This window comes from Epinephelus fuscoguttatus, linkage group LG22 (genome assembly GCF_011397635.1).
Source record: "Epinephelus fuscoguttatus linkage group LG22, E.fuscoguttatus.final_Chr_v1".
In the NCBI taxonomy this organism is placed as follows: domain Eukaryota; kingdom Metazoa; phylum Chordata; class Actinopteri; order Perciformes; family Serranidae; genus Epinephelus; species Epinephelus fuscoguttatus.
Window position 1 is genome coordinate 30,999,580 of NC_064773.1, and position 25,773 is coordinate 31,025,352.

Here is a 25,773-nt window from a genome sequence, read left to right on the forward strand (position 1 = left end):
AAGAACTACTGGTCATCTAACATGGGGAAAAGTCGTGGGATGTAAGGGGTGTATTGATCTCTTTTTTTCCCCCCTTTAAACAGTAAATTAAAGTCTGTGTAGGGCCCCTGAGGCTGGAATGAGCTGCTGGGCCCCCATTTATACCACATTCCTCTCCCTGTCTGTACACTATGTACAGTATGTCCTTGCTGGAACAGGAGTTAAACATACATTTACTGGAATATACCGTATATAACAGTTTTTGTGTAAAAGATAAAACAAAATGCAAAAGTCTGAGCTTCTGGTGAAGTCATTGTAACATGTATGACATTGTGACATTCTTCTTCTTCACTGAAAAAGAAGAATAAATAGCCCTTCTATAGGTTCTTGCCAGAGGACCTGATGACACTGGTTACCACTAGCTGGTACCAATACCAATCTACCTCAAGCACCTTCTCCAGTTCCCCACCAAAAAGATGATGTTCCATGTCCCTAAGGCCAGTCTATTATGCCAAGGGTCAGCACACCGTCGCCTACATACCCGCTTTTGTCTGCATGTAGGTTTTTCAGGCTGTGTCTGGCTTAGCCCCAAAGGTCAAGACCTGTCCACCAAACACTCACAGCGAGCTCCCTTCCCAAGTCTGGCTCCAGGAGAGGGCCCCAGTTTTTCCTTTTTTCAGCAAAATGCTGCAGCTCTTTTCTGGCTGATTCATGTAGGGTCAGTGAATGGCTCTTAGCCCTGTCCGACCCCTGGCACCTCTTTGCCTTGAGAGTCCGTACCAGGAGCTATTGCCCCTGCCCCTGACCTATACCTTCCAGGGTCACACAAACCCCTTCTCCAATGCTTGGAGAATTCAGTTAAAATGTCTCACTAAAAATGTATTTGTTGCTTTAAAATGTTTACATTTTTGTATTTTTTTTTTTTTTTTTTACAGTGCACACACACACATTTTTGTGAATAAAATGCTCTTACAGGCACAGCAACAACATAATATTTTATTGAGTGGATATTCAGTATTTGTGACAGTGAATACATAATAAAGTAGAATACATAGGGACATTCAGTTTATTAGAAGAGAACATTAAGAAAATATTGGTTTTGGGTTTAAGAATATTCAGAAATATTTGGATTATAATAACAAGCCTCCCTGTCTCATTAACAAAGATGGTCAAGTAAGGTACAAAACAAAAATACAGGTTCAAACTCCATCTTCAAGGCTGTTAATGACCAACAGAGACAGACACTAAGGCAAAGTGTGAAAAAAAAAAATCGCAACCACACGCATTCAATACAAACATACGTACACACACGCACCATGAAAACATGACATAAAAAAACATGGCAATAAAAAGTGAGTTCACATATTTCTATGAAAGCTACTGTGTGTGGCTGGCTTTGTCGTAACCTCACAGACCGACGGCACGGGAGGCACTGTCCTTTCACAACATGTCATGGAGATCACTGAAGTGTCAATGAAACGGCTAAGTCGCGTCTCTTAAGGTATTCACTGAAAACTGATTTAGAAATTGAAAGAAAAAGACAAAATCTTGAGGAAAAAAGGACAAAGATGTCAGATGATTTCACAGCGCCCAGGAACAAAATGGCTACAATGCAGATTCACACTTGGAAAAAAAAAAGAAGAAAAAAAAAAGAAAAAATAGAAGCAGACAGGCTTCCGTTTCTCCCTCAGATTCTTCCTGTGCTCTCTATGCTGTGCTGCCACTGCTGGCCACTTCTGTGTCTGAGGTGCCAAAAGGGTTGATGGAGTTGGTCTCCATGGCTTGGTAAACCAGGAACAGGAAGGCAGCCACAATGGCCAGCAGGAACAGCTTTATCCACAGAGACATGCCACGGGGCGCTGCTTTGGTCTGACCTGCAGGGGGAGCTGCAGACAGAAGCCTGGAGGAAGGGGAGGCGGAGGTGGTAGTGAAAGAGGAGGTGGAGGTAGAAGAGGCAGAGGGTGGCCGGCTGCTGACTCTGTTGACAATGCAGCTCTCTGTGTAGGTGGAGGAGGAGCTGGTTGTCTTGGTGGTTTTTGGAGAGAAGAGGAAGTTTTCGTCGTTCCACAGGTCACTGGACTTGATTGGACGCCGGGCAGCTCCTTTAATGGGTCGTCGACAGGTGGCGCTGCAAAAGACAAGGATTTCACAGTCATTGTTTCTGAGGGTGAGATGAACTGTTTTAGTATCTTAAAGCACAGCAAACAATCTTAAAGATACATTACAGATCCATCATTGTTTATTAGTTCTTGTTCTCACTGACTTATTACCAGAGTTGGGTATAACGTGTTACTTTGTAACGCGTTAGAGTACTTTGATTACTTTTTGCAGTAACAAGTAACCTAACAAGTTAGTTTGCTGTTTGAGTAATCAAATACTTGAGTACATTTTCAAACAAGCCATCAGTTACTTCCGTTACTTTTAGAACGCTGGTCCTTCAGCTCCGAAACAGCAACGGCTGTCGCTTGGTTCTAATAACAGAGATAACGTTAAACCTATCAGTCTGAAAGAAGTCATGAAGCTTGTGGCTCGCTACATGGTCGGAGAAATGCTGCAGTTGTCTACGGTGGAGTATAAAAAAAAGGTGGAGGAGGACTCACTGACAGACAGGTCAGATGGTGTGAAACAGCCTATTTAGAAAATGGAGGGACTCTCTCAGCCGAGGTTATAAGGGGCTTTTAATTTGAAGGAAAATCAGGAAGTGTTGAGTTTGAAATGATGGTGCGATATGTTAACTTAATGAAGACAATGGGAGCGGATAAAAAGTAAATATATAAACACACAGAGGGATTAATAAATAATGGAGCGTCTATAATGTAGTTTGTTTCAAATGAAGCTGGGAGCCTCTGCAGTTGTGGTGAGTAAAAGCCCTGCCGCTATTTGTTAATGTTATTACTTTATGTCCGACTGTGAGGATGTACAGACGACAGAGTAGTTGTGCACACATCCAATCCTGTTTTTGGTCAGGTGCTAGATAATAGGGGTCCATGCAGAAAGAAGAAGAAAATCCGCACACTGAATTAGAGCTCCCAGTTTACTTTACTAACTAAAATGGTCTTCCTCAGGCAACTTCAAAAGACCGTGAGGATGTACCATTGTTTGCTAGCTTGATGCTAATGACAGTAACGTTAACTCAGCATGTTGACCTCAGTGCCTCAGCTGTTTCACACCATCATTTCCCCCTTTTACTCTGTGTGGTAACATCCCTAGAGGAAATATTAAAAATGCTGGGGTGTTGTTGTCATACAGTTGTCTACGGCAGCAGATTGTTCTGTGTTTCTACTGGTCAAAGTGACGGCTGTGATGGGAGAATTGGATCTCAGTGAAGGGCAAGTGGTCCATAACTTTGGTCATTAACTGCTTGAGTTACTTTTCTCAGGGAGTAACACTGGAAGTACTTTAAGAGTACTTGAGTTACTTTACTGAAGGAATAACGCAGTAAAGTAACTGGTTACTTTTTTTTTTTAAAGTAACGCAGTACAGTACTTTGATTACTTTTAAAGTAATCCTTACCCAACTCTGCTTATTACACAAGAACTATAGACATGAAGTCATATGGACTGACAGGTTTGCTCAGGTTTGATGACTGCTCTAACTGCCTCTGTGTACACCAAGCTCACGTGTGCGCGCTTGTGCGCGAAAGCACATGAACACACATGAAGGCGGTGCCCATGTCTCACGGTCTCGCGCAAGCGCACACATGTGAGCGCGGTCCACAGAGAGGCAGTTAGAGCTACAGGCTACAATGAGGCTAAAAACAGAGTTTAGATTACGTTTTTCCAAACAACTTTTTATGTCGGGGCTTCAGGACACTTGGATCACTACGAAAGAGCAATATGGAGATATGTTGTGTTTTCAGTTACGTGTTTTTTGGGCGTTTTAATCTGGGGTGCCATCAGCCTGCAATAGGTGGAGTTTTGTTGCTAGCTCCTCTCCCCTGGGATCTCCGCAAGGGATGTGAGGACTCTAAAACTTCACCTGAGCCTCCCTTGGCATACGGGTGAGTAGATAATGGCTGAATTTTCATTTTTGGGTGCACTATCCCTTTAACTTGAATAGGTTAAGATATCTGACTGCTGGTTGGACACATCACATTAGGGTGACTCATTTTTTGAGACAGGAAAAAAGCATTAATGACTATCAGTTACTTACGTGATTCCTGTTGGACTATTGATGTCATTGGGGAACAGCTCCTTCAGAATGTCAGTCTCCACCACTTTGGGGGCTTGCTCGCTGGCTGCAATTTTCTCAACCTGAAAGACAAAATGAGCACAGAGAGCATGATTTAAAGAGCTAACACAGATGCAAAGGGAAAATCCTCCCAATTACTTCACACTTCAACCACCTGTAGGTGCATGTTTGGACCAGCAGAGGGCGCCCTGCTTGATATTAGACACCTCTCACCATGTGACCACTTCAAACAAAAGGCTGAGCCAACCACCATGTTGACTACTGAAGCACCTTGTGAATGTGACACAGAACAAGGTCCCTGCAGGGTAACAGTCTACCTGTCTCACTAACACATCCTTGGACAGCGTGGACGTGCAGTTGAGTGTCTCCAAAGGGCTGCATGTGGACAGGAAGCTGGTGATTTTCTGCTGCCTCCTTTCATGCAGCAGGACATCTGGAGGGACACACTCCTCCTGCTCACAAACAACGTGTGTGACTGTGTGTCAAGGTTGTTTAACCAGCTAACAGTTCAGCTGTCACACAACTGTTACTGCAAAGAGCCTCAACAGCTGCACACACAACTGAGAGATTGATCATTAACAACCCCATACTGGTACAGACTGAGAGTTTCAACTCTTTATGTTTGACCAGAGACAATGCACAATTCAGATCCAAGTGTCAGAGAGAAGCACGAGTGAAGGACAAGAAAAAAAAGGGAAAGTAGGAAAAGCAGCCACCACATATGTATGAGTAGAGCTGTACCAGTGCTGCAGAGACACCACCGGGCTTAGATCCAAACTGGTCTGACCAGTGGCTCTCTTGTCTCTTAATGGGTGAGATGTTACTCATGGGGCTAAAGGTGACTGCATCGATTTTTGCGAGTTGAACCAAAGGGGAGGAAGGGCACGATGGCTTGGCAGCTGGCCTTGGACTCTGTTTAGTACAAATCAAAGAGCCTGCCTGATGAACACAGACTAGATTATTACACATACATGCTCAGAAATGTGCAAAAATGAGGGAAAGTAGAGGAACTTACCATTATACTAAACACACTAGATATAAATGATTTCAGTGATTAATTCTAGTGTTAAACAAATTCTACGCACCACAGCTGCTGGACGTAAAGGTTTGATACTTGGCTCAGGTTCCTGAGACACCAACACAAATACACAACATCAGAAAGAATGAATCAGAATTCAGGCTGAAGCCTTACACTCTGTCTACATCAGCCACACACACACACACACACACACACACACACACACACACACAGCCATGCTCACCACCCCACTCTGTGCTATTCCCCGAAATTCATCACCACTGTGCTGATTGATTAACTGTTACTCAAGTTTGCTGATATGATGCTGTGGACATGCCAAATGTCATTTTGTGTTAAACAGACAGGTGCTAACCTCTAGCAGAGCGGTGTTGAGCAGAGCGACTGGCTTGTGAGATGAATCCTTGCTGAGTTTAGGAAGACTCAGCTGTGGCTTCTCCTCTCGGAGCTACAGGTTTAAGACAGAAGGTGAGCAAGCAGACACTTTCTTCAAGGACTCTACAAACTGGCTCTCCAACTTCGATCTCCATACACACAAGCATTTCAGCACCGCTGCGGAAATAATCTCCATCCATACTAAGAGGCCTGACAACGCATATCACATGAGTATTCAGGTACACCAGACATGTGCGTGCAGGTGTAAACAGGAAGCAGGTTGTCTTCTCTGTGGTTGGTTGCTTAGTTAAGGAAATACTAGGGATATGGTGAAAAAGTAAGACCAGAGTTTGCTTTGTTTGGACTGATGATGAGGTGGAACCGTTACTGAAAGTAATGTAACTATAGGCCGATCAAGGTGGCGGAAAACAGGTTGGAAGTTGTTGTAAAGCAAATACCTAACATATCAGAGCGGTGCCTGCCAGCAGCATTATCCATCACCAGAGGAAGTCATGGTGATGGGAAAGTACTGCCACACAGGAAGGATACAATCACATAAGATATGTACCCAAGCTATAGTCTCGTGTAGCCAGACCAATCCACACAGCACTTGAGAAAGGTCTACAATCGCCATATAGAAAAAAAACCCTTTGGCTTGTTTTTATTTCTCTAAACCAATCACAATCATCCTGGGTGGCACTAAGCCTGGGATGCAGTAATAGTGCTCTTGTAAAATAGTGTCAGGAGGGAGCGAACACAGTGACAGGGCTAAATTTTTAATGGGTTTCACAAAATTGAGGCGTTCTTGTATCGATGGGTTACCAGCTTAGTGCTGGACTTTAGCCCTGCTGCCGTGTCAACTAATGCTAACTGTGCAGACTCTGGTATGTTGACAAGTTGTTTTATTCGTTGTAGATCTTAACAACAATTCACCGTGGAACAACGCGGGCATGCCTCACTGAACAATCCAAATCTTCGTCAGAACTCTGTTTTCAATGTGTAAGTTGGAGGTTGTTGTTGTTTCCTGTAGCAAAGGAGATTTTGAAAACGGTAACACGCATTTTCTTATCTGTCCAGAATAAAAAGCAACCTGGAAGTTTTCAAACTACAATGGGGTCACTGTGTTTTACAGTGGCTGTTCTAGGGGTTCCAAGTAACTGGAGTAGTGTGCATGCTAGGCAATAATGAAGCAACAGCAATGCATTTTAAAATGAAAATGTATTAGTGTGGATGTAGCCTGAGGCAGTCGTATCAGCAAATTAAACAAACCTGAGAACTTGCAATGACTATCACCAAGGCTTGATACAGGAAAATAAATTGACAAAGCACTAAAAAGCCTCAAAAGTTCCTGAAGGTTGTGCTAGTCCATCACCGTGGCAAAGAAGCAAGTCAAATGTAACCCACATGTGACCAACAACCCGGTTGATTACACACATATTTGTCAACACATGGCTACCCCTAGGTGCAGTTTGAGACAAGATGTTTAAAGAAAAGCACCTATCTCTTCAACAGATCGGTAGATGGTGGAACAGAGCCATGAGTCTGTGCAGTTATCAGTGAGTAAACAAACAGCCACAGTGGCAAAGGCCCAGAGCTACCTGAGCAGGTCTGGATGAAGTAGAGGGAGGTTCAGCCCGAGCTGGACTGTCCAGTCTGTGATGAACCCTGCCTTTGGACTCCGACGGGACCTGATCTGTCAATACAGGCCTGAGATCCTCAGGCACTATCTGCTGGGACAGAAAACCAGAACTATGGACAGAGTATGGGAAGAACGGTGGACAGGAAGTGATAACTGTAGCAAGAGAGGACAAGTGAAACAGAGAGGAGGTGCAAAGCACAGAAAGATGAATAAGTACTTTTGTTGTTTGTAACTTAAGTGAATAAATCAGTATGAAACACATTAGCCAATGAATCCTTGTCTTTTATAGTGCCATGATGAATACCGTTATCACATCTAGGCAGCAGTTATCAGATAACTGCTGCAATTTTGTACTTTGACTCATGGCTAGAGGAGCTAAAATGAAGCCAGGTGTAAAGGTGCACAGGTGGACAAAGATTCCTGACTAGAGAAGTGGGTGTGGAACTGTACACCAGTGGGTTTTATTGGTTACAGCGTGAAAGGAGTGGAGTAAGGGGGGGTATAGTATTCACCATTCTATGGGACAACCTCCTGGATCTGCGCTTTACGTGCAGGGCAGGCTCTTCATCATCTTCATCATCCATCAACTGGTCTCTCTAAACACATGGTATACACATTCCAGCAGACAATAAGAATACCACTCTTTGACTTATAGCCCATATATCACAGTTCATGTCTGCTTCTCCTTCAGTCCAGTGACTCTTCAATGCATACCCATATGTACTGCATCTGATGCTATTAACTTCATGTTTTTTTTGCTTAGTTAAGCGCAGGTTGATCAAAGTCTATATGGCGTGCAATATTAAAGGTGCTGTATGTAAGAATGTGGCCAAAACGTTTACTGCACTCAAATTCAAAATACTGCTGCGAGTCGTGTCCGCCCCCCCTCCCCTACAGATTCGAGGTTGCTAGACAGCGGCACGCTGGAGACTGATTTGTTTGCCCACGGGCGACTGCCGTGGCAGGGCCGCGTTCCTGATCTTCGGTTTTCCAGCGGACCGTTCGAGCAAGTCTGGCTTCTCTGCTGCTAATGCTGCGGGATACAGCGGAGGAGGAGCCGACTGCTAATGCTATGTACCGGGACACTGCTAATGCTGCTGCCGGGATACAGCGGAGGAGGAGCCGGCTGCTAATGCTATGTACCGGGACACTGCTAATGCTGCTTGCCGTGCTGCTGTAGCTCAGTCGTAACTGTAACTGATGCTGAGACTCTACTGACTGTGTGACTGGTAGACGGCGGTGGGTGGTGCAACAGGCCAAAACACAAATTCAAAACATAAACATGATTTGCGGACTGTAAAAATGTTTTTTAAATGCGAATATTCTGGCTGTGCTATTGTTGTCGGTGAGATCAGTATGTTATATGAACATTATTCCTTAGTCTCTGTGACATATTAGGAGGATTTTATGACTATTTGCTTTAGATTTCTTACATATAGCTCTTTTAAGTGCTAATATTAAATATTAAAGTGCTGACATAAATAATCCCTCTGATGGCTCACCCTGCTCAGTTTCAGTAATCCAAAATGTTATATTTAAACATTGTGGTTAGAAACACCAGGAAGTCAGCGATAAATGAGGCTCCAACACTCTTCATAGGGTGGAAAAAAATAACAGGGGCAGCCAAACATCTGAATGCAATCCAATGTGATGGCTCGGCAGCATGTGCTGCCATGTGAGACTTGTGACAGTTTTAGTCGAGACATGGAGGTGCTGCTTTAATCCTGGTAAGGTGTGAGGTTCTATATGGTGGTGTTGTAGTGGATTATACAACACTACAAGATACACTTACTTCACTAACTGTGTTTTTGCACTGTGATGGGCTAATTCCCAACTCAGACACAAATTCATAGAGCCTAAAGTAAAGTGCTCTGACATGAAAACAGCTTACCTGGGGCTCTGTAAAACACCACAGACAGTGCTGAAACAGTTCATTAACCAATTAGCTGATCAACAGGAAAACCAACATCAAGCCTGGAAGTCGTTTATCAAGGTTGATGATTTTGATTAATTTCACAGGGTTGAAAACATTTAAGTGTAATTTCTAACAAGATGCTTTAGAGTGGAGTAATTTTTGTTTTCAAAATGCTCTCTCTGATTTATAAAACATAAAAAACAAGGCCAGGTCAAAACCTAGGATATGATTGGACCGCCTTACGCTAAAGGCCTTTTACTATGAAACAGGAAGTGGTGGCTTTCACTCAGTCACTAATGTTCGCGTGTATATGGCTGTCTCCGCCAAAAACCTTCTGTAAATACCTATCAAAATAAAGAACATACATTGAGACACAGTCACATTGCAAAGGCAACTCCTTTTTGCTCGTTTTATTACCACCTGCCCCACTTCAGCCTCACTGGGTTATATACGTCCCCATGTAACTGGTGGAAGGTGTACAGCCATCGGCCATTATAAGAGGCATGTTACCCTGATAATGATAGTTTGCAAAACGTCCTATTGCCGCTGATTAATCAGCAACCACTACTTTGGACCGTTGCTTGGACTAAACAAGCAATGCAGAGATTCCTCCTGCAGCTCTCATTACTGGATGATTGATTAATTATTGAAAAATACACGGATTAAATTAGGGTGAAAGTTGTTGTCCAAACTAAAGTTGCTTTGATCAAACCAAACTGGGTAATTGCGTATAACATTAAGGGCAAGTCAAGTCTATTTCTACAGCAGAAAAACTTGTCTCTTTACTATTTGTGCAACATATGCCAATCCCTGTCCTCAGAGTGATAAAGAAAAGCAGAAGCAACAGAGGAGGGGATCCCTTTTCCAGGACCAATAGACATCCCATAATTGAATGTAAAGTAGACAGAAGTACCAGGAGGACAATAAGAATTTAGAGGAACAGAAATACAGATTACAGCCAATAACAGCAATGTACTGTAGCCACAATAGAAAAAAAGAACTGCAATATACAACAAAAAAATAAAAGATAAAAGAAGTAGCATCAAAAAAAAGAATATACAACAGATGGCCTGTGTAGAAGATAATTGCTGTTTAGGCTATGTACAACCAAAACCTTCTGAATTAAGAAAACTAGTCCTGATTAAGTATCCAACCAGTTCTCCTTCCCAGGTGTATCTCACCAATCCAAATTTGCAGTGTGTGCGCACATGCACACACAAAAACAAACACCCACACACACACACACACACACAGCTCCTCCTCCGCAGCTCATATCAGTTTATTGTTGGCAGCATTCCTGGAGGCCTGAGTTCAACAGGTGCACGTTCACAGTGAGAACAGCAGGAGGAGCTGCTCACAATCACATTCACAGTAACACTGCTCTATTACACACATGGGAGATGACTTCACATTGCTATTTCCTTAAAGGGGCTATTCAAACACTGGATCTGATAACACTTTGGACTATTTTGAATATCTACAGACAAACAAAACTGGGAGAGGGCCAAGGTTTTATGATTACGGTGACTGTATATAGACCCAGACGTCGAAGGAAGCAGAAGCAAAGTCAGAGAGAACAGATAATGCTACTGAAGAGAAAAGTCAGTGTGTGAAGAGGTCTGAAGCATCCCGCGTGTGCATGGCAGCAGCTAATCCACATCATGTGCTTTGAGTCTGACATGCAGCGAGCAGCACTGATACACTGAACCTACACACTCACACTGAGCTGGGTGTGACTGCGCTCCAATAAAATGAAAAACCGCTTCCGTTGCCAAGGTTAGAGGAAACTGTATAATCAACCCCAGCTGCTGGGTGTCCCATCCTACCTGCTTAAAGGGAAACGTTGCTAGTTTTCAACCTGGGGCCTCATTACAGAGACTTTGCAAGTCTGAAATCCTATCTTATTTCAGTTTCATGTGACATTTCGGTGAAATTTGTTGATGTTATCAAAGCAATATAAAACAGATAGTAAAGAGGGAATTATATATACAGTAAAAAGGCCCTTGAAGCAGTCTTTTTTTTTTAAATGTGTTTTTACGTGTAAGGTTACGTTAAAGGTTGTTTCATAAACTTCTATTATTGAATTTGTGCTGATTTAAAGATAATGTAATGAAAGGCTTAATGACTTTAAAACAGTTCAGTTATTTTTTAATCTTGTAAATTTCTGTTTCCCTGGCACAGAAGGAGTAATAAATAACAACGAAACAAAGTAAATAACAATATAAAAATATCAGTATCAGCTATTGGCCAGAATTGCAAAATCGGTGATCCCTAGTTAGAATGGCATAGACCCTTTCCTAAATTTAAAGTAACTGCCAAAAATGTGTCTGCATGGTGATGATGATGAAGATGGGTAACAACAGGAACACTGAAATACAATGATTGAGAGGATACTCAAACTGTCTGATGGAGTCTTTAAATTTAAATGGTTAATTTAAATAAATAATTTAATGAAAAACAATTGGTTCAATCAAATAATTGATGAGAACACTTAGTAACAGGTGGGGTTTCCTCTCCTCCATCGACACAATTAGTGTCTTCGACCTCTCCTTGCTAAAACTGAACACCTGTCTTTTTTCTTCCATCATAACAAGCTAGCTAGTCACAAGTGAGAGCTGTTGATATTATAGCTTGTCCATCTTCAGATGCCTAGTGGTACATTTTAATCATAGATACAGGTATGACAGGAGGAGTGCTGACTGAAGAATCCATGATGTAGGACACACACTCAGCACATCTCCGGGTTTCCACGCATTCATTTGTGGCGTCCCGCATCGATTTCAATAGCTGCTGCCACATTTTGATTTTCTATTTTTGGAGCTGGACTGTTCATTAGGTACGCTGTTGGATTATATGTGCCGTTAGGTTATTAGTTACTCCATGGAAAGAGCAGTAGTCCACCAGACGCAGTGAAAGTGAAACTTAACCTCAAGTGCACTGGGTCTAAAGTTTGCTTTCACTCACAAACAGCTGCTCCTCTCATCCATCGATCTGATCTGTTTCAGCCTGATCAGATTAACTGATCGGTTAACCACTGCGTGTCTCAAACTCCAAAAACTGCTGCTGAGGAAGAAGAGTTCTGCCTGCGCTGGCTCAACCTCCCCACCCACCCACAATTTCGTGAAGATAATATACCAGATGCCAAAACTATCGGAGCAGATTGCGAGCAGGCCATAGAGCTTTGTGGTGCTTCTGCGTCCACTGTGAAACTGGCGTTAGATTAGCAGCTTTCACAACAGCCTAAACAAACCAAACCAAACAGGGAAACACATCAGACTTCACTTGAACCAAAACACGTTAGGTGTGAGGCGCACCCTTACTGTATGTATGTAGCAGCTCCTACTGAGTAACTTTAAGTAAACATGGTTAAGGAATTAGGTATTACAGAAAACTGTCAGAAGGTGGCAAATTACAAGTGGCTCCAAATGGAAACATTACAACTTGGCTTTCAAACATGGGTTTCCAAACCTGTAATTTCACCAGAAAATATACAGCTCCTCTATCATTGTGGTTTATTATTGCGCTGGAATGACACACTGTCAACACCCAAACTACTGCGATCAGACAGTGCGGCAGACACATCTGTATCGACACATTTACATCACATCAGCAGATTGACGTTATGATCACTATGACAACAGACAGACGATTATTGGAGAAACCAGGAACATCTCTATCAAGTGTCCTCCATTCAAAGGTGCTGCAAGGACAGTCCAGTTTGTTGGAAAGCTGGTTCTCACCGTTTGGTGCTGGCTGCTGCGGGTGCGGGTGGTGACGGGCGTCTTCCCTCTGCTCCTCACCGGTCTCTCCACCACTGGAGCTGGTTCAGGTTCTGGTTCAGGTTCTGCCACAGGTTCTGGTTCTTCTGGTGGGACTGCCACTTCTGACAAAACACAGCACAGTCACACACTGTTACTTGAGGGACATGCAGGTGGGTTTAGTTAACAAATTGTTATTTTACATAGTTAAGGTTTTTATTGTCAGCTCCTCCTCGCCATTAGTTTCCATTCATTTCAGCACAGTGGAAATATCAGACTTGAAACTTTGAAATGCAAGTGGGGACTCTCACACACTGCCTTGCCTTTGCATTTCTTTTTAATGCAAAAAGTACTTTGAAAAACTCCATGTTTGCTAGGTGTTAATAAGCGTAATGTTGTGAGTTACCTATCTGGCCCTATTTAACTAAAAGTTGGGACATGAATCTGAAAATATACCATATGCTTTGGAAAGGTTTTGTCAGTGTAAATGTTTAACAATGTTAAGACAGCTAATCTTCCTAAATAACATTCCACATACAATATATCATTGTGGTTATACATTACATGTATTATAATAAAGCACTTCAAAGTAAAAGTCTTTAGAAAGTGAATACCTACTGCACACATTTAAGATAATCACATTGCTAGTATACAAACCTTAACCCTACCATAGTGTCTGGCATACATAATCAGTATGAATGGTGTAACACTGTTCTTACCATCCTCCTTGTCACTGTACAGGTCTGATTCGGAGTTGCCGTTGTGGTTGTGGTTGACTTGTATCTCAGTGAGAACCAGCTTTGGCTGAGGCAGCTGTGCAGGACCGTCATCCAGGAGCCTCTGCAGCTTCTTCTCATAGACCTTACGGGTGGACGCTGTGAGGATGAGGAGAGGGGAGACGTTCAGTTAAACCTGCACAAGATGACCTGACCTGTTAATTTCTCTGAGTCATTACATCGTATCAGTAGAGTACAGAGAGACTTTTGTGATGATTCCTATAATGACTGAAGACCAGAGAGAGGCCACAGCTACCTCTGGACAGAGAACGAGCTTATTGCTGGTGTCTTTCACTTAGGTTAATTGCAGTATGATTATCAACATTACCATGATATTTACCATTATTAATGCTTTGTTTATATTTTCTTATTAGTGTTTCTGTGCCTTACACCTCATCTGCACTGGCCTTGCAAGAAAAGCAACACGTGAACATCAGCCCAACAGCTGCAGCCACACTTCTGCTTAGCCTCCTAGCCCAATACACAATCAGGCATACACTCAAGACTACACACAGGATGTTACAGGGCCGGCGTGGACAGCTGTATTATTTAAAATGGATGTCTGTTATGTCTGACAGGTGGTTGAAAGTGCAGCTGCCATTTACAAAACCTGGAGTTCTCCTGCATAATCCTACACTGTCATAAAATTTGAACTCAAAAGAAGAATATATAACCCTAACAACAGAGAATACCAGATAAAACAAATGAATTGAATCTCGTTAGATATTCTAGATTGCCATTCAACATTGAGAGCAGTCATTAGTGTCATTATTAAACTTCTCTGATAAATTACTGGTGTGCACAACATCAATTTAGCACATCATTTCAAGGAGGCTTTCACATCAGGAACCTGGGCCCAGATCCAAGTACACTTGACCCCACGGTCCAGTTTTCTTGATTAGTGTGAACACATGTTGATGTGTGCCCGGGTCCAAATGAAAAGGTGGTCCCAACTACACTTAATGTGCACTCAGTTAAGGTACATATCAGGTGTGAATAGCAAGGTAACGGCAACCTTGATCTTTGACCACCAAAATCTAATCAGTTCATTGTTGAGTCCAAGTAGACATTTGTGCCAAATTTGAAAAAACTCTCTCAAGGTGTTCTTGAGACATGTGTTCATAAGAATGAGAGAGATGCAGGGTCACAGTGACCTTGACCTTTGACCACATAAAAGTAATCATTTCATCATTACAGTCCAAGTAGACATTTTTGCCAAATTTGAGGAAATTCCCTCACACCCTTATTGCGATATCGCATTCATAAGAATGAGACGGATGCAAGGTCACAGTGACCTTGACCTCTGACCACCAAATTCTAATCAGTTTATCGCTAAATCCAACATGGATATTTGTGCTGAACTGAGGAAATTCCATCCACAATGTTCTTGACATCTGACACCGAAATCTACTCCATACATTGTTGAGTCCAAAATTCGTGCCAAATATGAAGAAATTCCCTCAAGGTGTTCTTAAGATATGGCATTCACACAAACAAGACGAATGAGGTCACAGTTACCTTGACCTCTGGCCATTAAAATCTTATCAGTTTATTGTTGAGTCCAAGTGGACATTTGTGCCAACTTTTATGAAATTCCCTTTGTGCTTTCTTGAGATATCATGTTCATGAGATTGGGACGGACAACCCAAAAACGTATCGTCTCCAGCCACAGCTATCACTGGGGTGGAGGCATAAAAGTTTTCTGCAGTGTCCATGGTTACATTTGTATAGATTGTTTTGTATGTTTTGATGTTATGAACGCTAATGAAAAATCACCAACAGCGACAAATCCCTGGAACTTCTGTAGGAGCACGCATGCCACAAACTGACGACCAAATACTTTTTACAATGCCTGCCTGTTTTTCCTCCGTCTTGCTATGTTAAACTAATTGACCAGGACATTCCAGAGTGATCACTTACAGAAAGGGTGAAACATGCTATTATCTAACATGTCAAAGCCTCTTGTGAATTCCACCAGTGTGTACCACCAACACACCAAATCCCTGTGTGTGTTAAGTGCAGTCATGTGTCTGTGTCCTGAGGGTAGATGTCACCTCAGTGTTTCACCTCACACGACCCTGCTGCCGGTTCTGCTAATGTGAGCACTCACCCACAATGGGCCCCACGTCCACTCCGTGCTTGAGCAGCTCGTCCTTCAGGCCCTCATCGCTCAGCAGGGTCACATCCAGCTCGTCTGGCAGAACCTTGTCTGTTTTCCTGGTGGCTTTCTGTGGGAGGAGAACAGGCAGCCTGGTTGGTAACTGTACTCTTTACTCATCAGGGTCAGGTCTGGGAGGGTCATGGATTTATTTGTGACCTGAGGCAATGTAATCATCAAGTAATGACAACAGTCAGATGCCAGACTGTTTTGTTTCTGGGTCTTACATTGCTGGCCAAAATAACACAATGTTTGTATTTTTTAAAGCATCGATTCTCACAAAAATAACTTTTTCTCATATCCTGAGGAAGTCCTATGCAAATTCCTGCCCATCTCTAAAGCATTTTGCATTTTCTGTGATGTTGGAATGATTGTATTTTCACTGATTGAGAATACTGAGACTATTGTGACAGTTCACACCCCAAAGTGCAGATAGTCTGTATCCTCCCCTGCCCACCTGTTCCCCTCCAACATCCTCCTGTGAACTCATACCTTTAGCTGAGTTCATTCACTCAGAGCAAAGCTGTATTTGTGGAGTTATCAGTTACAGACAGTTACAGAAACCTGTTCACCAGGTTGCTAATTATACACAACACTGCTATCAGTAATCATAAAGTGACGCCGGTTCAAAAATGTGCAGGAAATGAATGTGAGTGGATTCAGCTTTTTTTTAATCCACAACTGATGGCTTTAATGATGATGATCTCTGAACATATTCCTACACACAAACATATGATGTGGAAGAGAAGCTTTTACTTGAGGAGTTTCCTTCAATTTCCTCAGATGAAGCGAAGCCAGAGAGACAAAAAGGAGGGAAAAAAAGCGGCACTCTCAGCCAACGCTGCAGGCGTTTCATGATAGTAAACAACGCGCTGGGTTAAAGCCGCCCCTCACACTCACAGCCTACAGGAAATTACTCTGAAGCCAGCTGCATCTGAAATGAAGCCTTGTGTCTCCCCGGCTCACAGCCGAAGGAGATCCTGCCTCGGAGTAAATAAAGTAGGCATGCATAAACGTTTTTGTACAAACACAATGTGAGCATACCCATTACACATGCTGTCATACAGGGTTAGGCACTAATATTTCTAAAGGGACGGTTCACCCCAAAATAAAAAAACTGGAAAAACAGCAACGTCTCCAACAGATCAATATATATATCTACCTCTGTACCTGACTCAGTCATGTCTGCAATAAAACACTTCAAAACGCACTAGAAAAACAGCAGCGCACACACAGCAGTACATTACGTGCTTAGATGTGTCGCATCCTTTCCACTTAAACTCCTGTCTCCATTCAATCCTACATGTTTGCTTCATTTAATTTTCTTAAAAGTTTGTCTTCTGTGCCTCTGGTTACTGAGTAAGGATGGCGTTAGTAGTTTGAGTGGGCTTAAGGCCAAAACACACCGGCAGCGTCATATGACGGCGGCGTCACTGACGCGAGTCAAGTGCCGCTCCCAACACACACAAAAAGCATTGCGCTGCGGGGTGTCAACTGGATTTCTATTGCACACTCCAGTCCGCTAGGCTGGGAAGTACAAAATAGCGCTTTTTCAAGGGCGGTGACGCTGGAAAAATAGGACAATAACGTGGGCTGCTTTCACACCTGTGGGGTGGTTCATTTGGTCCGCAGCAGAGGGAAAAAATTATTCATTGTTGTATTTAAGTTTTGGTTTGGTTGCTGTTCACACTGACTTTTTGCAAACAAACCAAGAGGACTAACCATGAAGTTCTACTGACTGACAGGTAACTTACTGATTGGACAGTTTTCCTTTTCCAGCTGTCTCAGGTGAGTTGTTTGGTCCGCATCAGGGTTTGACAGACAGCTTTCACACCAGCTCAAACGAACCGTACTAACGGTGTAAACGGACCTGAGATTGTTATAACTGAACCAAACACATTAGGTGTCAAGTAACCTTAGTATACCCATATTTAAGTAGTCCCAATCTATCAGTGGGTAAGAAGCAACGAGTAGGCCTCCTGATTAATTGTTTTCCCACAGTCTTGAACTAAAAGGCATGAATGAATCGTAATGTTTGTGGAACTGTAACATTGCACTATGGGGATTTTTAAAATTTATCTAACCTTTTTATTGTCGCCAGGTGTCAGCTTGGAGGGGATCATGCATTTGGTCGTGTGTGTGCTTGTGTATGTGTGCATGTAAGTGTGTCTATCTGTCTGTCTGTCTGCAGCTTATCTGGCAAACTACTAGGGCTGCCCCCTGAAAGTTAGAGAGTCGAATTGTTAGTCAGAGACCCCTCAGTCAATGGAGATTGCTTTAAGTTGAGTGGTTGCTTTTTTTTTTTTTTTTTTTAAAGTAGTGTGCTGTTCAGTGTACTTCTGGGAACATTTTGGACCCCAGGTTCTGCTGCAGAGGGAGTGCTTGACTTTCACAATATTCTTTGGTACAGTGGCACAGAGGGGGAGAGACTTCCCCCAAGTACTCTGAAATAACATCATCTTCTCTCTTCTGCTTATTTGCGTATAATTTTCGGCTCATAGCAACTAAATACAACACGGTTCCTGCTTTTTGTTTGATATCTAGTGTTGGCAAAAAATGTTGCATATTTTTGATCCACTGTTAGCCCCATAGGCTTGTTTACTATCTTACATGAATGCGGATGTCACACTGAAAGACCTGCTGAACCCTTTCAAACTTTTAAACTTAATATATTCATATTAAATGGCCAAATCTGATTGGACCAACATAAGGCCTCATTTACACCGCAAGCGATACGTTTGCGTAGCGCTCGCGAAGCGGTCCACAAGCGTAGCGGCAGCACACATGTATTCACACCAAAACCGAACAGCTGTTGTCCGGTCAACATACAAACCACAACCGAACAGTTGGTGGCAGTAACACACCATGTTTACAAATCTCCAATAAACCCCAGTGAAGAAGAAGTGAGTTTGGACCCAAAGCCCAGGGTGGACAAGTTCGTGTGCCAGTGATTATTCCCAACGCTTGGAGAATTAATATTTAGCACTACAAATGGGTAAGTACATGAAACATGTGCCTGTCACATGCAAACTGGTGTTTTTTGTTGAATACTGCAACCATTCCCTCGCGACTTGTGAAAAAAAGGTGTTTCTTCTATTTTCGAGACATTTCAAAACCAGATCATGTCGATGTGTCACATTTTTAGCAGCGAGCAACTGATCCACTTTTTTTTGCATACATATATATACACACAGGCATGGCCCTCCTCAGCATGATACAGAAACAGACTAAAAGAGAGCTATCAATGCACAGAAGCATAATAAGTGACATTAACAGTATCTAACAACACACACTATCTCTCTACCAGCATCTCCCTCTCTCCTCTCCTCCACACATGCACACACATGCACACACCTCACCTCCTGATGCTTTCCTTACAGGTCAGTTACACAGGATATAGTTTTATACAGTCCATGGCAGCAACAGTCATGTTTACAACAACAGAGTCACTATTTAAAACCCAGTAATATCTGACTGGAATATAAATATTCCTCCTGACATCACAATACTGAGTGAAGAAAGTCATGTTATCTCAGCATGAAGACAAACATCAGTATCAGTCATTCATCCTGCTCTCTGTCCCTCCGCTACTGAGGACACTCACTGTCTGCAGGTCGGCTGCCTCAGGTACATGTTCAGATAAAGTGTTAGCCTAAATACAAACAGTTTTCATTTAGTTTGTCTTTAACACTTTGCTGTTAGCACCACAAGCGCGATGTGCTTGTGTCGGCCGCGATCATAAACCATAATAGTGGAGACTGTTGACAGAGCAGACTGAAATATTCTACATGCTGATCACATGTATTGATCAAGTATTGTCTTGGCTGGCAGAGGTTTTTCACTTACTCACAGTAACAAGTGTAGCGTAGTTAACTAGAGTAATCTTGAAGTTATATTCCCTTCATCTGCACCGCGGCCTCTCTGCTGTTGAGTTTTTGTGTCTGTGTGTGCGCGCGCTGTGAGGGGTGACATGCAGAGAGCAGGAGAGAGGCTGCAGAATGATGATACATGAAACCGAAACTTTAAAAAGTAACGCTGATAATGGCGGAGCTTACTATTATTACGGTGTTGATTAAACTTGCCATGGGATGTTTAATACCGGGTCTCGGTACCGATCCCTGCCCGGGCGTTTGATGAAGTCTCTTGGTTGCCCGGTGACAGATTGGTGTCAAACTGTCATCGCAGCCTGTCTGAGCGGTTCATGCCAGGCTTGAATCAAACCCCCCACTGGTGATGTACGCATCGTCTCATTTGATGTTGGCCAATAAGACTCCAGAATGTCATCGCATTATTTTTTTCTCAATAGGTGTCAAAGCTGTGTTGACAGGAAAGAGGCAGAGGAGAAAACCGCAAAATCACCTGGGGCAGTGCAGGCGGGGCATCAAGGCCACTGTGGCCTTAGGGCAGATATTTTTTTCAAGGGCACAGGGCCAAATTGGGAGGGCACGAGAGCCATGGCCCTCTTGGCCCTCGTGAAATTCCTGCCTTGGTGAGCGCTACGCAAACGCACCGTTTGCGGTGTAAATGAGGCCTAACACTGAGGCGGGTACAGCCCTACAAACTACTGGGACAATCAGCCTAACGTTTCATGTGCACATGTAAGACTGTATGCTCAAGGATTTCTTTTGGTTGTGGTGATTCGTAATTGCTGAAAAACCTGTTTAATTGACTGTTTTATACCATCATCAACTGCTGAATCTTCACTTCTCTTAAACAGCTGGTAGGGGCCAAAGTTGTCCAGAAATCAGCCGGCAAAAAATAACATGTACAGAGGATATCTGCTGGCCACTGAGCAATTTTTTTTGCGGCCACCGTTAATGTCGAACCCTGCCATGTTTTGAACCATTATATTTTATAAATAACTGAATTGTGCAAGAGAGAAGTCTAAAAATAATAAAACACCTCCCAGTGCTGCTCACAGCTGCTCAAAGAAAGCACCTTGTACAATTTAAAGCTGAAAAAGGTTCACCTTTATAAAAATGTCCTCTGCCAAGCAGGAGCAGCAACAAAAATGCTTGTTTGAATCCCCAGAGCTTCCAACACGTTTACATTAATAACATTACATGAAAACTTGATCAGGATATAAACTATATTGTCATGCAACAGTAACATAGTGGTGACTTGAGGACATAGCCCATTTAGAGCCAAGTATGTATACTTAAGTAAACATGCCCGAAAGCTTCAGACTCATTAGAGGAGAGCGACAAGCTGCCTTTTTATATCATGTAAACACACTGCAACATGTCTCACTTCAGTAAAAACCTATGCAAGTAGTAAGTAAGTAGTAAGTAGTAAAAGCCATAATCCAGTCTCACTGCTGGAAAGCTTTTACTTTGAAACAGCCACAGGGAGTGTTCATCTCACACTAGTAGAATACCTCCCTCTTTTACTTAGGGTGCTGAAGCATTTTAACCCCCAAGCTGAAGATGGCAGGATGCCAAACACATCCACCAGTGTGGTTTTCCACTTTGTGGGCAGACTGAAGAATGTGATGTTTTCACTTCATTTCCTGCAGAATGTGGCCTCACAGTGACTTTTCCCTGTACCAGCTCTATATGGACATTACATTCAGACTGTCACTGTACCGCCTGTGTTGTTGATGACTGCAATAGTAGGTGAGCTGAGGTTACAAAATGATTTCTCACGAAAGGCACACAAACAAGGTCATCTCATCTACACATGCTGTTGTGAAAAATGATTCAAATCTTTACTGCATCTGTGTTTCTTTAAGAGCCAGAGATTATATTAGGTCCAGTGTGTAGGATTTAGGGGGATATACTGGCAGGAATGGAATATAAAATTCACTGCCATGTTTTCATTAGACTAAGATGTTTAGCTACATATGGAGCAGGGCTTCTTTCTGCCGTGTTCCCCTGCCATGTTTCTACAGCAGGCCAGAATGGACAAACCAAACACTGGCTTTAGACAGGGCCACTCATGTCAGCCACCACATGTTCACCTCCACACTTTGCACATGAGAAGTTTCAATTTGGTTGCAATCTGCAACCTGACCACTGGATGCCACTGAATTCGACACAGTTGAAGTTGATCTGACCCCCCGACTCCCCCCAAAAAACCTTTGAACCAAAGGTCTACTTACTGTTGCCCTCGACTTCTCAACCCTACATCACAATCTCAGTAATAATCTATATACTGTCACATCCTGAGTTGAGAATAATTATCACCAAAATAATCCACCCAGTATCAAGTAAATCAAATGTGATATATGACTGTGATTTGTAATAACTTAAATAAGCAACTGTATAAATCTAATAGTTCACATTTTAAGTAATATGCTTATTCTCTTTTTTTCTGAGAAGAGTTTGAAGTTTTCCTTTCACTCATTGAGACTATGAACAAAATGTAATCTTGTCTTGTGCAATATATAGGATGTATAAGAAAATAAAGGCCACTGGTGAAAATATCTTTTCAACACAGCACTTCCTCTGGTCAGTAAAACATCATCAACTTGTCACAGCAGACACTGCAATGTCAGATAATGGTTATGTCAGTAGTTATATCCTACAACTGGTGAATTTTGGTATGTTTTATGAACCTAAAAATTAGGTTATCATCTACCGGTCCTCAGGGACCACCGTGATGTGCCACTGACACTGCCGCCTCTGCGCACCAAGCTTCAGAGAGCCAGTAATGAGAACAGGTGGGCGGGAGGACTTGTCAGATCAGTGCAGAGCACCACAACAAAAACACTGACACATCGTGGACAGTATGATAACATGCAAAACACAAGTTTCACTCTTACTGGCTTCTGTGACATGAGAAATAATTTCAAAATAAGTCAAATTACACAATGCCACAATTTCTTTGATTTCAACACAAATTTGTTGTTCACAACATAGCATTATCATGAAAAATAATAGGGTGCGTCTCCTGGATGCATCAACAATGAGTTCACTGCGTTCTTTGATATTTTAATACGCCAGGGCTGAGAAACGTACCGAGCAACACCACTGAGCAACAAATACTTATTGGACAGACCTTAACTCCTTTCCTTTAAAAAAGACACTTCAAAGTAAAAGTTAAGTGCCTTTAGCTACTTCCCACTGAAAACTAATTGGCAAGACTGACACCAGACATTGTATAGCCCCTTTCACACTGCCTGTTTAAGACGGGAATGTCACGCCATTATGCCGCCTCGCTGCTCAGCATAAAAGGTATGATTACGGAACAAGGGGACAGAGTTGGACAGAGTAGATGGAGGTATTAACGGCGCCAAAATGATGTCCGTATGAACAGGACAGCCAGCAGGACGGGATCACAGTAAGTGACTTCATAGCTGCCATCTAGCGTGATCTCAGTGTAAAAAGGGCTTTAGTCTGTGGAATGCATGCAAAGACCCTCTGCTGTTTGACTGAGCTCAGCTGATCAGGGTGGGTGGAGGTAGAGCAGCACCCTTTAAGCTAAAACACCAAACCAAAACAACTCATTTTAATTCCTTGTCTGACCGCAAAAGATTCACTCACTCAAAGTGACTGAAAGCTTCAAATCAACATCTGGACCTAAAGTGACTCTGTGCAGCTAATTCAGCTGGAGACAAATCAACGGAAAATGTGAGGAATGCAAAAACAATATGTTCAACTTCAGTGGCGAGGTGCTGCTGTGAGGTTCACAGCGTGCAAAAAATGTGAGAGACACAGACAGAGTTTGACATTACTCTGCGTCTGGCTCTCAGTGGCCCCTCGGCAGGGTTTCGTCTGGATGTGAGCCAGGCTGTTTCATAATAGCAGCAGGCCGAGCTGAAGAGAGCGGGAGGAGAGGAGGAGGGAACAAGGCGTCCGTGCTCCCTCCTCTGCAGACCACACCCTGGCCTTTAAAGGCATAACTGAACTCTGAGCTCACAGCTCCATTCGGCCTGAGCTCAGCGCTGTGGGGTAAACTCACTACAAACACTGTCAGACTTTCCTTTACAACTCCTCACAAAGACTGGATGGAGTAGTTAGAGGGCGAGACGTGCCAGGACCTGTGGCTGTGTGATGTAACCTGCTGCTTGGCTGAGTTACAATGGAGTAAGTGTGGTTAGCCAGAATTTACTCTGCTGAGATTAACAACTGTTTGCATTATTGGTGTCAAACATTCTTCAAACTTTACAGCTCATTCTTCAAAATCTCACCAACACAGGGTGGTACAAGGAGGGAAACTTCAAGCATGAAGACACAGAGCCTCTCTGACTTCACTTAACCATTTCAAAAATGTCAGGAATGAATTTTTTCACCTGCATGGTCGCCTCCACCTGCAGCCTATAATCGAGCTCCACAAGATAAACATCAACACTACAACACTGTACTACCTCAAGAAACAAAGGACACGCTAATTACACACATACCGTGTCTTTCCACAGCCCTTGACTTTTTACTACATACACACGCACACACGTGGTGACAGTCTGTGCACAAATTCCTGTTCCACAGTAAAGTATTTCCTCAATGAAGAGGCCAAGCCCAATAAGATAACAGTACCAGCTGCTCCAAACCTTAAAGCTACACTGAGTACAGTTTGTACAAAAGTGCACTCCTCTATCAGTATCACAATCTTGAGCTAAATATGAAAAGAATCTCATCGCTCTAACGTCAGACACTGTTTGTTTAGCTGTATCATTTCCACATACGCACCATAAACAACAAGCTCAATATCAGAACTTCAGAGGGTAGTTCTTATCTAGAGGTTCACACAACAAACACCAGATATTCAATGAGTAGTGCTATTATTTAGGCTGTCATCTACTACTGTAAACTGACAATGAGACATGGTGCATCAGGGTCCAGTAACTTACCAGCCCTGCTAAACAATTTCCTGGGGAAACACTGTAACAAGCATATGAACAGACAGAGAAAAGGTGCAGGAGTGGTCAGGAAACTTTTATGTACACCTTGATACTTCTTTTTGCTGTAAAACTGGGTCATTGTAACAGCTGTGAATCTCTATTAGGGATGCACCGATTTATTGGCAGATATTTTCCTTGTTGATTGCAATCAGCCTATCACTAATAGGGCTGCGGTGGCGTACCAGTTTTAAAGTATACCATGATATTAAAACTGATGATTATCATACCATGTACATTTGCTTATCTACGATACTGAAAGTAACTTTTTACACAACCTTTTTAAAGAATGGTTTCAAATTTTAATCGTAGCAATAAAATATTTTTTTTCAACCAAAAATATCCCCTCTGTTTTCAGTCCTTAAAGGATCGTTTTGACTGATAATAATAACTCCGTATTACATTACATTATTGTTAATACCATGAAACTGCAATATTTTCTGAGACGTTGTCGTACCATGAAAATCTCATGCCATTGCAACTCTAGCTTATGGATAATTTGTTGAAAGCAAATCAAAGCACCACTGAGTTTCCAGAAGGTTGGGACACTCACACGACACCGATTTTTGAAAGAATAGTTAAAATCCAACATTGTATTTGTTGACCATGCGACTCCAACTAGAAACAAAACTTTGACATTAGAAGACATATCCAGAGGCCTGTACTACAAATGCAAGGTAACTTCAGAGTATCCGATCACAACCTCTCAATGTCCCAACAAATGATCAATCACATCACGGGGGGGAATATAAAAAAATCCTTACATCGATAAAAGCCCCAGGTGAAAGGTTAAAATATATATAGGTCAGTACAATCATTTTATCGTTGCAAGCTTTCTGTTTCCACTCCACTTTTAAGAGAGCTTCTAACAAACAGAGAGATCATTTACAACAATAAACACATGATGATGATTTTTAGCTGAATTTTATTGTATTATGTTTATTTTATCCACGCAGTATTAAACTGACATTGTGTCTTATTTTCAATCAGTGTATCTCAGAATAACAGGACACTGATGAACTGAATTAAAAATAATGTGTTTTATTCTAGAAATAATCCATGTACTGTAAACTGGCTCCTGTTATTATAAATACAACATTTCTGTCA

At 42.4% G+C, this 25,773-nt stretch overlaps 2 protein-coding genes across 5 annotated transcripts in view; both read right to left on the reverse strand.

Moving 5' to 3' along the window:
- Positions 1–961: 961 nt before the first annotated feature.
- Positions 962–25,773, reverse strand: part of tmpoa (thymopoietin a) — a 31,866-nt gene continuing 7,054 nt past the window's right edge. Inside the window, exons 2-6 of the mRNA XM_049566461.1 lie at positions 15,780–15,897; positions 13,613–13,768; positions 12,876–13,018; positions 4,132–4,232; positions 962–2,107 (exon numbers count right to left, since the gene is read on the reverse strand). Of these exons, the coding sequence (XP_049422418.1) occupies positions 1,687–2,107; positions 4,132–4,232; positions 12,876–13,018; positions 13,613–13,768; positions 15,780–15,897 (939 nt within the window). The 3' untranslated portion in view covers positions 962–1,686. The remainder of the gene's footprint in view (positions 2,108–4,131; positions 4,233–12,875; positions 13,019–13,612; positions 13,769–15,779; positions 15,898–25,773) is intronic.
- On the reverse strand, positions 4,263–9,607 carry LOC125882657 (uncharacterized). 4 transcript variants are annotated; one of them, XM_049566472.1, is made up of 6 exons: positions 7,733–9,607; positions 7,180–7,308; positions 5,562–5,654; positions 5,256–5,297; positions 4,912–5,109; positions 4,263–4,622 (listed from the first exon to the last, which is right to left on the reverse strand). In XM_049566472.1, the coding sequence occupies exons 1-6, from the start codon at positions 7,802–7,804 to the stop codon at positions 4,380–4,382; spliced, it is 777 nt and encodes a 258-aa protein (XP_049422429.1). In that variant the 5' UTR covers positions 7,805–9,607; the 3' UTR covers positions 4,263–4,379. The 4 variants fall into 4 exon arrangements, 3 of the variants coding, with proteins under 3 accessions (XP_049422429.1, XP_049422428.1, XP_049422427.1); XM_049566471.1 differs by having other exon boundaries at positions 7,180–7,311; XM_049566470.1 differs by having other exon boundaries at positions 7,180–9,607.